This window comes from Halyomorpha halys, unplaced genomic scaffold (genome assembly GCF_000696795.3).
Source record: "Halyomorpha halys isolate HHAL.00 unplaced genomic scaffold, Hhal_1.1 Scaffold78.1, whole genome shotgun sequence".
NCBI lineage: Eukaryota > Metazoa > Arthropoda > Insecta > Hemiptera > Pentatomidae > Halyomorpha > Halyomorpha halys.
The window spans coordinates 1,217,800-1,229,805 of NW_027108467.1; the positions used below are offsets into that span (position 1 = coordinate 1,217,800).

Genomic DNA, 12,006 nt, shown 5'->3' on the forward strand with positions numbered 1-12,006 from the left:
CTGCATTTTATATGTATATGTTCCTGCCACCTTATCTGGAATATAAATGTTTTTAAAAATTTTTATGAATTATCTTTAATGATTTATATGATTAATATTGTAGAATGTTACATGGAAAACGTCTGCATAAAAGGAAGAAAACAGCGGCATGCTCGTTCCCACAATGATACATCCAATAACGGTCAGTAACATGAAAGGCCATTCTGCTATATTCATCATAAAGATTCTATAGAAGCTCACTCGCTTGGCAAGTTCCTGTTTATATAAAAAATATTATATTTTATTTATATTATTATATAAAATTATTCAATAATTTATAATGATTTTTTAATGGCTATTGACGTATTAAATACCTCTTTTGATTCATCATCATTCGAACTTCCAATAAATATATTTTTCAAAGATGTGGCTGAGGATCTGCTTCTCCTTAAAGACACTCTCGAAAAGAAACCAGACTTCTTCCTACAGAAAAGTTGGATGAACATGTTTTAGTCTCTAATAATATATTTTTATTAAAAGGAAGATTGATCCGGGAGCGATCAAAGAAAAACTCAAATAGTGATTAAATTATTTCTATTGAGCCAACGTATTCGCCCCACCTTGCAGGGCTTCATCTGGGCTAAAAAAGATACAAACACATAAATGATCTAAACATAAATGAACAAATTAGATGGATGTACAGTGAAACGTAAAAATTAAATTTAAAGAACATTACAAAAGACTGTAATAAGACCTATCTGGACATATGGAGTTGAGCTTTGGGGTTCCACTAAACCTTCCTCTCGTATCCAATTCTTACAATCCAAAATTCTTCGTAAAATCCTCAATGCTCCTTACTTTCTTACAAATAAAATCATACATAAAGACCTTAATGTTCCCTATGTAAACGATCTAGTCCGAACCAGATATCACCCATTCCATTACAAACCCTTTAGTTTCTAACCTTGCATCCTCTTCCATTCCTGACATCCTCTGAGACGCCTGAAAAGAAGATGGCTACGAGACCTGCTAATGTAAAATGTCATAAGTGTCCTACCAATGGGTAGTTGCTCTACACGCCTGTAACACTCCATTTTAACTAAGATCAAATGTACTGAATGTATTATATAATATACAGTTGTAAATTTCAATAAAGATATTAAAATAAGTAGTGAGGATTAACAGTTAAAAATACGTTACATTAGAAAATAAAGTAAACAATATAAGAAAGTAATAAAAATAATGTAATAGTATATTGATAATATATATAATAGGGGGAAAGCAATTATTTAAAAAAAAATATATATATATATACACGGATAGAATACTCAACAGAAATAAAGTTAAAAGAATGGATAAAATAAATATAATATGTATATATGTATATATAGTTGGCCGTAAAAATAATAATTCTTATATATAAATATAATATGATGAAGAAAAGACAACATACAAAATAAATAATATTTTAGCTCAATATAAATAGTTTAATTACTATTTGAGTTTTTCTTTGACCGTACCCGGATCATCTTTCTTTTATTATTACAGACGGTGAATCAGCGATCTTCCAGAATATTTTTATCAATAATAAAAAGAAAATACTTATTGGATTGCATTTGCTCAAAAAGTTAGTTTGATGAATGAAACTGGCACTGAAATTTAAAACATATTACATGTCCAACGTTTCGGCCAATCCGACTATCATCAAGGACAATCTTAATATTAATATCACAGCCTCACATTGATTTGCAGGCTATCATGTCCAAGTTAATTTAACTTAGTTATAATAAACCTGTTTGTCACTAACGCCTTTAATAGTAATTTCTATCTTTCATAATTTTCATATTGTATTATCATTAACTTAATTTACTCAAGTACAGTAGCTTAACTTTACTTAAGTACTTAGTTAATGACAGTTAATCGGTGCCGTCTCCCTCTTAACGACCCATGACAAGTTCTACATAATTAGCTTATTGGCTTATTTTAAAAATTTTCACGGTGAAAATAAATAAATAAGAAATCGTTTGCGAACCCTAAGGTTCGGTGCCGATCCCACCTATCGCTCCCACATACGTATATCCAGTGACACCGCTCCATACCCAAATCAAACAAATTAGACTTAACCCAATCTTCGCATCTACGTTTCGGTCTACCCCTCAGCCGTTTACCCGTCGGTTCAGAGTTTATTAAAATTGTAGGGATCCGTTTATTACTAAGCCCTGCAACCTTACACACCCATATTATTCACCGCAATGCTATAACCTGAATTATATTTACCGAGTGTAGTTCCCTCAATTCAGCGTTGTGTAGTCTTCTAAATTCTCCCGTCAATTCATCCTTCTTCGGTTCGAATATTTTGCGCGTAATACTTTATTTTCGAAAACCTTAAAGCGCTATTTTCCCTTAGAGTAAGAGGCCACGTTTCGCATCCATAAAGAACAGTGGGAAGGATAATAGTTTTGTAAATTATAATTTTTATATTTTTGACAGAATGCGCGAGCTAAGCAGTTTTGAAATAGACAAATAACAAGTATTTCCCGCCTTAAACCTCCCTTTCATATCCTCATCGATTTCGATTTTTCTAGTTACCGTAGAACCTAAATACTTAAACCTATCTACCTGTTCAATCGTATTTCCTCCTATTTCTATTTCACCGAAATCGCTCGCGTTTCTACTGCTAACCATATATTTTGTTTTTTACGTATTTTTTCAAGACATAGATCCTTACTAGAGTTTATTGTAGTTTATTATAGTTTCCTTTACTTCATCCACTAATACTGAATCATCCATTAACTCATTTAAAAATATAAAACGTGGGAAAATAAATAGTTGTCAAATATTTTTATTCTTTTTGACCGCAACCTAGACCATCTTCTTCATATTTGAAATTATACCGTCAATTATTTACATATATTATTTATGTAATAGTTTATTTTCAAAAACCTTGAGGTGCTGTTCTTCTCTTAGTGTCCACATTTTACATCCATAAAGAACAGTGGGAAGGTAAAATGAAATTAATAAGTAATGAGTAAGTAAAGAAGGCAAAATAAAAGTAATGATTTAATAAAAAAAAAGTGTATTTTCTTCTTTAAAATACATTTTGCTCCTTCTTTTATAAAATCTGTAGACCTGCAACTCCGAACTGTCATGCGGTATGGTGTTTACATATATTGAAGGGGCTATTTAGGCTGCCCCTTCGTCTACAACGATTGAAGGGGTATAGTATTCTAAAGTTGGAGTTTTTTTTAAGTATTATATAATTGTTAAGCGTATTCTCAAATTCAGTGTGTGAAATGAGCCATTTTTTTACTTTAAATGTTAGGAGACATAAAATCGATATAAGAAAGACGGTAAATTAAATCGATAAAGTTTGATTGAACATAGCGTTTTCTCTTACGTAAAACCTTATATAAAAGCTAGAAAACATAGATTCATTATTTTCATCTGAAATTTTCAAAGGAATCTCCACAAGTCTTATGTATAAATAAGAACAGTAAGGATCCCGTGTAATGCATGATTTGGAATGATCAGATTTTCAAAGTTATCTCGGTAACCAATCGTTTTACTGTACCAATGTTTAAGGAACCCTTCTGCGGTAAGTCGGAATTTACCGCGGAAGGGTTCCTTAAACATTTATTTTTGTTTTAATTCTGTAGACCATCTTTTCCTATCATTAATGCGGTATATTATAATAAAAATATCCAAGTGTCAAATCAGGCAATACACTTTATTTTATGAGTGGAGAACATGATCGGGGGTGCGGTCAGCAAAAAAAAACGTAAATAAAAAAAAAATTATTCATGCCTACGTTTCGGCCTAAGTTTCAGGTCTTCATCAGGGAGGTTTCGGCAGAGATTTTGGCTAAACTCAGTTTAGCTCACCTTCTGCCACATTATAGCACTATCAGCCTGTTCGTTACCATTATTTATTTATTTATACTTTTTTTTGTGGGATAAAAAATATTTAAGCTCTTATAAATGGCAACCATAACAGCCGTATAGCTATTGCGTATTGGCGACAGGAAAATAGATATCGTTGATCATTGCACACAATGGAGGCCCGCAATGTGTATTTATTTATTAACTTTAAAAGTGAACTAAATTTTTTTTTTCCAACTTTACAATTTTATTTAAACCTATAAAAAAGAATGAAGTGAAAGAGACAGGACCTGGTGTTGCATTCTCCTCACATTCAACTCAATTATAGAGACTAAGAGATCCTTTATCCAATTCCTCTTTAGCCCTTGCCGAGTTACATCACCACGACATTATTATATTATTTGTCGCCATTTGTCATATATATATATTTATTGATACGTAAGAGGTGAGTTCGTTTGCAGTCTTTAAAGCTGAAATTGGAATGCTTGTATTTTCTGACTGTGTCATTTTAGCAGGTCCATTTGGCAAGTATATGGACTTGGCATACCAGTGGAAGGTTTATAGTTTACTAGGCAGCTCAAATGAGAACCCCAATTATTAGTTTTATTTCAAATAAGAAATTATTACTATTTTTTTGTGAGATAAAAGAATTTACATAAGATCTATTACATATGATTCCAATACTCAATAGAAAACATATTAAAAATCCTAAAATAATTCAATAATATAAAGATTTTAATTATTGAAAATTTCATTCCAAACTCCTTAACCATCCTAACTCATTAATTCTTAATCTTTCATCCTTAACAATCCCTGATAATCCTCCGAGGCGTCTGAAAAGAAGATGGCCACGGGATCTTCTAATTTAAATTAATGTTTGAAGTACCACCAATGGGTGGTTCCTTCCCAAGATTTTCAAGTGTATATGAAACATACTACATATTTACCTATTGCATTATTTTGTACAGTTATAAATTACATTAAATAAATAATTAAAAAAACAAAATTATTGAAATAACCTAACTTAATAAAAATTATAAATAAAATATGAATAGTTAATTTTCCTTGCTTAAAATACAAAGTATTATAATATCGATTTATATGAATGCCGCAAAAAAAAATTACTAAACGCTATATGATTTTTAATGATACGTACCTTTCAATGGGTATTGGTTGCTGCTCCACAGTCACTTCCATTTCTGCTGGTCTATGATATTGCGTATTATAAAAAAGAAAAAATATATATTAAATAAAAAAAAAAAACAATCTGTTAATTATTCAATATACTGTGTAGTTATATTTTAATATCTCTTATGAAATAAAATGAAAAAGTTTTTACTTAACTTAAAGAGATGGACAAAAATTAGCTATAGATGAAACTACTAGCTAAAATTGCCATGGAAACGAAATTTATTTATCAATAGTTCATTCTTGAATAAGGGTCGTATCCATGGAAACATTAGCTAGTAGTTTAAACTACGGCTAATTTTTGGTCTCGTTTGAAACGTAGAGTGCTGAGTTCTTTGCCAGTCTAAAAAAATTGCGATTAAAAAGTTTGTATTTATTCAAGGCCCATAAATTTGGCATACGTAAGTCTGTATGGAATTTTATGAGTTAAGTTTCTGTCTGAGGGATAATTTAGAACGTCTGTGTAGTAAGGAATTAGAATTAGAATATAATTGTCTTAGTCGGAAATTTATTATTTCACGTTTTGTCTTGACGACTCCATGTCAACCTTCTGTCATAGGTAAGTTACACTGTTTGTTCGTGGTATAGGGTGATTGTCAATGTATACTAAAGTGCATGTTTTCTGTCGTAGAATAAATACGACATGTTATGACTTGTGGTTAATCTTAATTTTCCATCGTGTGCACCATGTCTGTATATTGTTTAGACTATGTTGTAGTGTTAGTGTGGCCTGTAAAGGGCCTGTGTTTCTAGTGTCATCGGTGTACGTCGCAGTTAGTATGTTGTCGTTTGTGAATATGAGGTACAGAAGTGGTGCCAGGATTGAACCTTAAGGGACATCTGCAAATAATTCATTGATGATTTCGCTGAGCTTTGTGGAACAGAAAAGAAGCGGACATGAAGAAATTATTGCAGAACTAAGTAGTAGGTGCGTATATTTATAATTTTTTTTTTTAATATAAACATTATGATACATAAATCTAAATTAACAATACTGAATTTTATATTCTTACCCTTCATTTTCTGCAATTTGGCTCCTATGGTCCCTTTTCTTCTGAGCCATGACAAGGCTATAGTAGAGCCCTTCCTTTTCCATCAACTCCTGATGACTACCGGACTCGAACACCTGACCGTCCTTCGAAAATAAATTGATCACTTATTGAATGATGATAACTCATCTATACAAAAAGAAACTTTTTGAAATTTGATAGGTTTGTGTGATCTTTATGTTTTTTTTTTAGTGCGCTGAAAGCGAAAATGAACGAAAATATTTGACAGCACCTAGGCTACTCAACTAATCCACCTCAAATTTTTATTTTATTGAAAGGACATAAGACAAATGATTTAAATTAGACTTTAATAGGTTAATCAGGATTTGAGATATAAGACGATATATTTATAATTGTCTAAATATATTTGTTAACGCCATATTTAATAATTAATTTGTAAATATTTAGATATATCTAGAGCCTCCTTAAAAAATACTCCATAGATTTGCGTTGGCTTACCAGCTACATATATTTTTAACGTCCTTTCTATACCATACAATATTAAAGTTTTTTTTTTTTTTTTTTTCGGCCAAGACTCCCATTGGAGTCCTTATACTGCCTAACCATGGTTGGGGGTCAAAGTTCTTCATTTTGTGGGACCACCACTCAATGAAAAAAGTCGACGTCCCAGGCCGGATTCGAACCGGCACCACCAATAGACATCAAATTGGTAAGACTGTGTCTTAACCACTGAGCTATGGGCGGCCCAATATTAAAGTTGACAGGTTGAGTGCACAAAAATATAAAAGATATAACCACAAATTTGACTTATCCTTAGTTATATGTTTATCGTCCATTGTTGCCCACGCTCAGCGGAGAAGGGGGTGAGTTAGGGAAAAATAAATATAATCGCAAAAGGACAAAACAATAAAGAATAAATTACTCCTTAGGCTCCACGTTATTTTTTCTTAGAAATAACGAAAACTCAGAGTGCTATTCCGGTTCAAACAATAAAGACAGAGGGCGTTTAAACTATTACCACTTCATATTGAACAATCGTAACGTGTTCCAAAATGAAACTGTCACCTTCACAAAACCAAAACCCACTCGTCAGAACATACGTGTTCAAAATCAAAACTGTCGCCTTCACAAAAACAAAGCCCACTCGTCTGAACATATCCCTCGTGTTTTGTTTTTCCCATGACAACCGTAACACCTCTTGTGGCAACCGTAAAATAGATTTTATCGATTTTTGAGCAACAAAGCTGTTTTTAAATTTTATACATAGAATGTATTTGCAAAAAAAGTGTACGTGGTGGAAAGAGTTCATTTTCGGTTTTAGCATACAAAAAAAAAACTTATAGACCTGCCAAAATTATCAAATCAAATTTTTGGTTGGAGATCTATGTAAATAAAAAATATTAATTATTATAAATATAGCTAGACTGTACCACCTTAGCTGGACTGATATCAACACCTCATAATGCCACAAGGCAACCAAACGGAGAAGACTCAGTAAAAGCATATATAATAGATTTTATATATTACCAATTTATTTAATGAAGGGTACGAAAAAAAAAAAAGTGTGAAAATAAAGATGTCCCAGAAGAACGACCGAAAAAATTAAATGAACAAATATGTAGATTGTAGGAAGATAGTCCAGGAAACTGTCAATAAAGGTATCACAATTGTAGAAGAAAACTACTTGTTGACCAACGCTAAAGCCCCACTGTGCAGGGCTTCATCAAGATTGGCAGTTGACATTTCTCCTTCATCTGTCAGCCCTGATGAAACCCTGCAACGTGTGGCGAAACGTTGGTTAGCAATAGTTTTCTTTTACTATTTTGAAACCTTTATTGACCACCACCCGGACTATCTTCCTACAATCTACTACGTCAAACGGTCAACTATCTTCTTCCAATATGAACAAAAATGTAAATAAATGATGGTTTGTACACCTCCACCTTTACATCTGTTTTATTTAATGTCACTCTTTTACATTTCCTTTGCATTTTTTATTTCAGCCTAGATGAAGAACAACAATGTGAGTCGAAACGTTGACCAATAAATAGCATTGGTTGCAGGCCTACCTTCTACGCCATAACCCCTAATGAAGACCTTAAACTCAGGTCGAAACGTCGGCATAAAATAAATAAATATGGTTTTGTTTATTTATGTTGTTCTTTGCTGACCGCACCCCCCGACAAACTTCTCCAATAATTAACAAATAGTCCTATAGACTATTACAAGCAGCCCTTACAATCTTCCTAAAAATGTTTTAATAAGCAATTAGGTGATACCTTCAAAGCATATATCTTGTCGACATTGCGTATGGTGGATAGCCTGTGAGCGATGATGACAGTGGTCCGCCCCCTCATTGCGTTGTCCAGAGCAGCCTGGACGACCCCCTCACTGTGAGCGTCCAGTGCCGACGTAGCCTCGTCCAGGAGCAGGATCTTGGGATCCCTCACGAGGGCCCTGGCGATGGCTATTCTCTGCTTCTGCCCCCCGGACATCATGGTGCCTTTGTCTCCAACTTGGGTGTCGTAACCCTGAAATTTAAAAAAAAATACATCCAATATGGTCCGACCAGATAAAAACATCTCTCGGTCCGTGCCAAAATAACACACAAAAATGCTAGACATAAGTGAAATGTCATTATAACAATGTTGACTATTTAACAGCCAATTGCATCGGGAATTACAAATAGAGACAATATAGGATTACACCAAAAAAAAGGTTCATGAAGTTCTAGTCCCAGTTATCTAAATTTAAAGAAGCAGTGACCTACAACTTGGGAAACCCAACCACAACTCGAAGACTGAAGCCCAGGCTGCTGCAGGACATTCTGTTATAAATTCTATATTAATCGGTTCTGTTATTGTCACTCTAAAATTTTATTTTATTTTAATTTTTTTATCATCTTTTTCTTAAATTCACTTCAATTTTTTTTCCATTCGAAGTCAATTATTTATTCTGTTAAATCCATAAATGTCACTATTTTTGTTATTAACTTCACTTTCATCTTATATTAAGAATTATTATATTTAAAAACAAATTTGATCCTTTTTCTCAACTTTATTCTTTTTAAAACCTTCCAACGTTTCGACCTCTTAGGTCATTTTCAAGGATACCTTTATTTTGATGTCATTTTCTCTTTTAAAATTCTTAAAAATGCCGGCTAATTGCCTTTGTCCCATCTAATTTCTTCTATATAATTCTTTCCTAAATTTAAAACTTGTACTAACCACTTTTCTTTCTATCATTTACATTTGCAAACTCTAAACAGAACCTGTTTTACCACTTTATATGGGAAGAAATTAGATGGGACAAAGGCAATTAGCCGGCATTTTTAAGAATTTAAAAAAAGAAAATGACAACAAAATAAAGGTATCCTTGAAAATGACCTGAGGGTCGAAACGTTGGAAGGTTTTAAAAAAGAATAAAGTTGAGAAAAAGGATAAAATTTGTTTTTAAATAAACTAAACCACTCTCAAACAAATATATTAATAAAAATTAATCTAAGAATTATTATTTTAATCTATTTATTTTATCTTTTTTTTTTATTCATAACATTGTATATAGTTAGGGGTGTCTTTTATAATAAGACTATAACCCCCTTAATCAATTATTAAAAAAAAAATGTTGCTCTTACATTAACCTTGTAAGGCCCACCAGGTCGATCTGGTATTAAATAAAAAAAAATTCTTACGTTTGGAAGATCCTTGATGAAGCTGTGTGCATTTGCGAGCGTCGCAGCTCTGACAATGTCATACTCCGTGATGTTGTCCCTGCCGTAGCGGATGTTGTCCGCGATGGAGACTCCGAAGAGCACCGGCTCCTGCGACACAAGACCGATCTGACTCCGCAGCCAAGCCAGGTTGAAGTCCTGGACGTTGGTCCCGTCCAGAAGGACCTCTCCACCATTGGGATCGTAGAACCGCAGCAACAGTCCAACCACAGTGCTCTTACCAGCTCCGCTAGCACCGACCAGCGCTACTGACGTTCCAGGCTGGATGGTGATTGTCAGTCCTCGCAGGACCTTATAGGCATAACAGGAGCAATTTATCTTTTACATATAAACTAATAATAATAATTATTACATTTATATGTGATGGGCTTCCAGCGAAAAACCCACAAAAAAAAAAAAATTGAAAATGAATTAGAGACATCATCACAGTCCTGGCAATACTGACTGTTGGGGCGAGGTGCCTTTCGTGAGTGAAAAACAATCTCTTTCCCAGAGTAAAATGTTCGCTGGTTCGGGTTAAAATAAAAACGGAGGACCTGAAGGCTGGAGGGAGACAGGACCTCATCCTTATAACAAAATTATATCGACAGACAATGTGGTCAAATTTGTTTTTCATTGGACTTCAGGTACATTTTCGACGTCTTCTCTATACCATGATATGTAAGATTTTCTTTCTACACCTTGCTTTATATAGAATATTGTTCCGTTTAAACGGGAGAGTAGAAATAAACTATAATCATAGGGCTAATTGTAACATCATCGCCGAGAAAAAACAAAAGGCACTCACACACACTCACGATTTTGCGCGGGCCTTGGCCAAAGGCGTTCTTCCTTTCCTGCAAATAACCATGAGTGAGTAAGGACACTTTCCAAGAGCCCTCCGGTAGACGAAGAGAGAGTAAATGAAGGAACTTGGAAGACAAGAAACAGGAAGCATGAAAGCATGGAGTAATTTCATATCTTTCCATATAGCTAACACCATCATCATCAACAGTCATCATCATCACTAAACTCCAATCAAAATTAAACAACCATCTCTAACAATAAATATTCTATTTCGGCCACCCTTCATGCCTTGTAGTTACAATAGATTTAGTATTTAACATTCATATTTTCCCTCTTGTTCGACCAACCTCGATAAATAAATTCTCTTTCTGTAATCTTATATCTTATTTCATTCAATTAATTTCATACAGTCCACTACAAATTCAACCAGCCAATCAAAATTGAAGGAGTGCCTGGCCTTGAGTTTACGGCGCACTTCGCACAAATATATTTGCAAAAAAATATTTCATCTTCGGTTTCAACAAAAAGAAAACAAAAACACAGAATGCTTTCAAATCCTCTATTCCTTCAGATTTATACACCAGGGCCCACCGAACCGCTACTTTCGATAGAATGTTCATTATCCGAGCCTCATCCTTATGGAACTCCATCCCTTCCAACATCCTTCGCTCCAATACACTTCCTACCTTTAAATCACGCCTGTTCAATCGTTTCTTATCCATTTAAACCCCATAAAATTGTATATATGTATATAATATATTATATCATTATTAATTATTTTTACATAATTGTTTTTTAAATTTTTTTATTGTCCAATTGATTAAAGTGAGAAAGTAACATATAATTATTTTTTGTATAATGACTATTTATATTTCTTTATATTTTTGTTCAAGTATCTCTGAGGCTGCTCAGCCCTCATCTGTCTATCTCTGTATTATTCCAAAGGGACTCGTCCCAGAATAAATAAAGTATTATTATATCAGTTTACATTGTGATTTTTCACAAGTGGAGTTTTGGCTGGCTTCATCTTATATGGAAATTTGCTGCCATCGTTTAAGATGTGATACCAGATAGCTCGGTAAAAAATATATATAGCATTTAAAAAATATATAAATTTATGATTCGTTCTAGAGACCGTCTGGGGAAATATTTAGTTTACACTATGGTAATGGCCATGGATCAGTTTTCCCCAAAACTATTTTATTTATTAAAAAAATAATTCAACTAAAATTTATTTTAAGAGCAATTTTTATTTAAAGTTGGAGAAATGATGGAGCAATATGTTCAAGAGGATGGCAGGACCCCTCTGGAGGAGAGCTGCTAGAGACACGGATGTCTGGAAGAGGAAATGGAAAGAACTCGCCTACCAATAGGGCTGGTCACCTCGGGAAGTGCTCACTATTACTGTCCAAAAATTGATAGAAGTTAATGTTTT

At 33.4% G+C, this 12,006-nt stretch overlaps 1 protein-coding gene across 1 annotated transcript in view; it reads right to left on the reverse strand.

Annotated features, from left to right (window-relative positions):
- LOC106692935 (ATP-dependent translocase ABCB1) overlaps positions 1-12,006 on the reverse strand; it is a 52,911-nt gene that overhangs the window by 19,978 nt on the left and 20,927 nt on the right. The window contains exons 12-17 of the mRNA XM_014439199.2: positions 9,747-10,076; positions 8,335-8,586; positions 6,059-6,180; positions 5,014-5,064; positions 354-462; positions 112-255 (exon numbers count right to left, since the gene is read on the reverse strand). Of these exons, the coding sequence (XP_014294685.1) occupies positions 112-255; positions 354-462; positions 5,014-5,064; positions 6,059-6,180; positions 8,335-8,586; positions 9,747-10,076 (1,008 nt within the window). The remainder of the gene's footprint in view (positions 1-111; positions 256-353; positions 463-5,013; positions 5,065-6,058; positions 6,181-8,334; positions 8,587-9,746; positions 10,077-12,006) is intronic.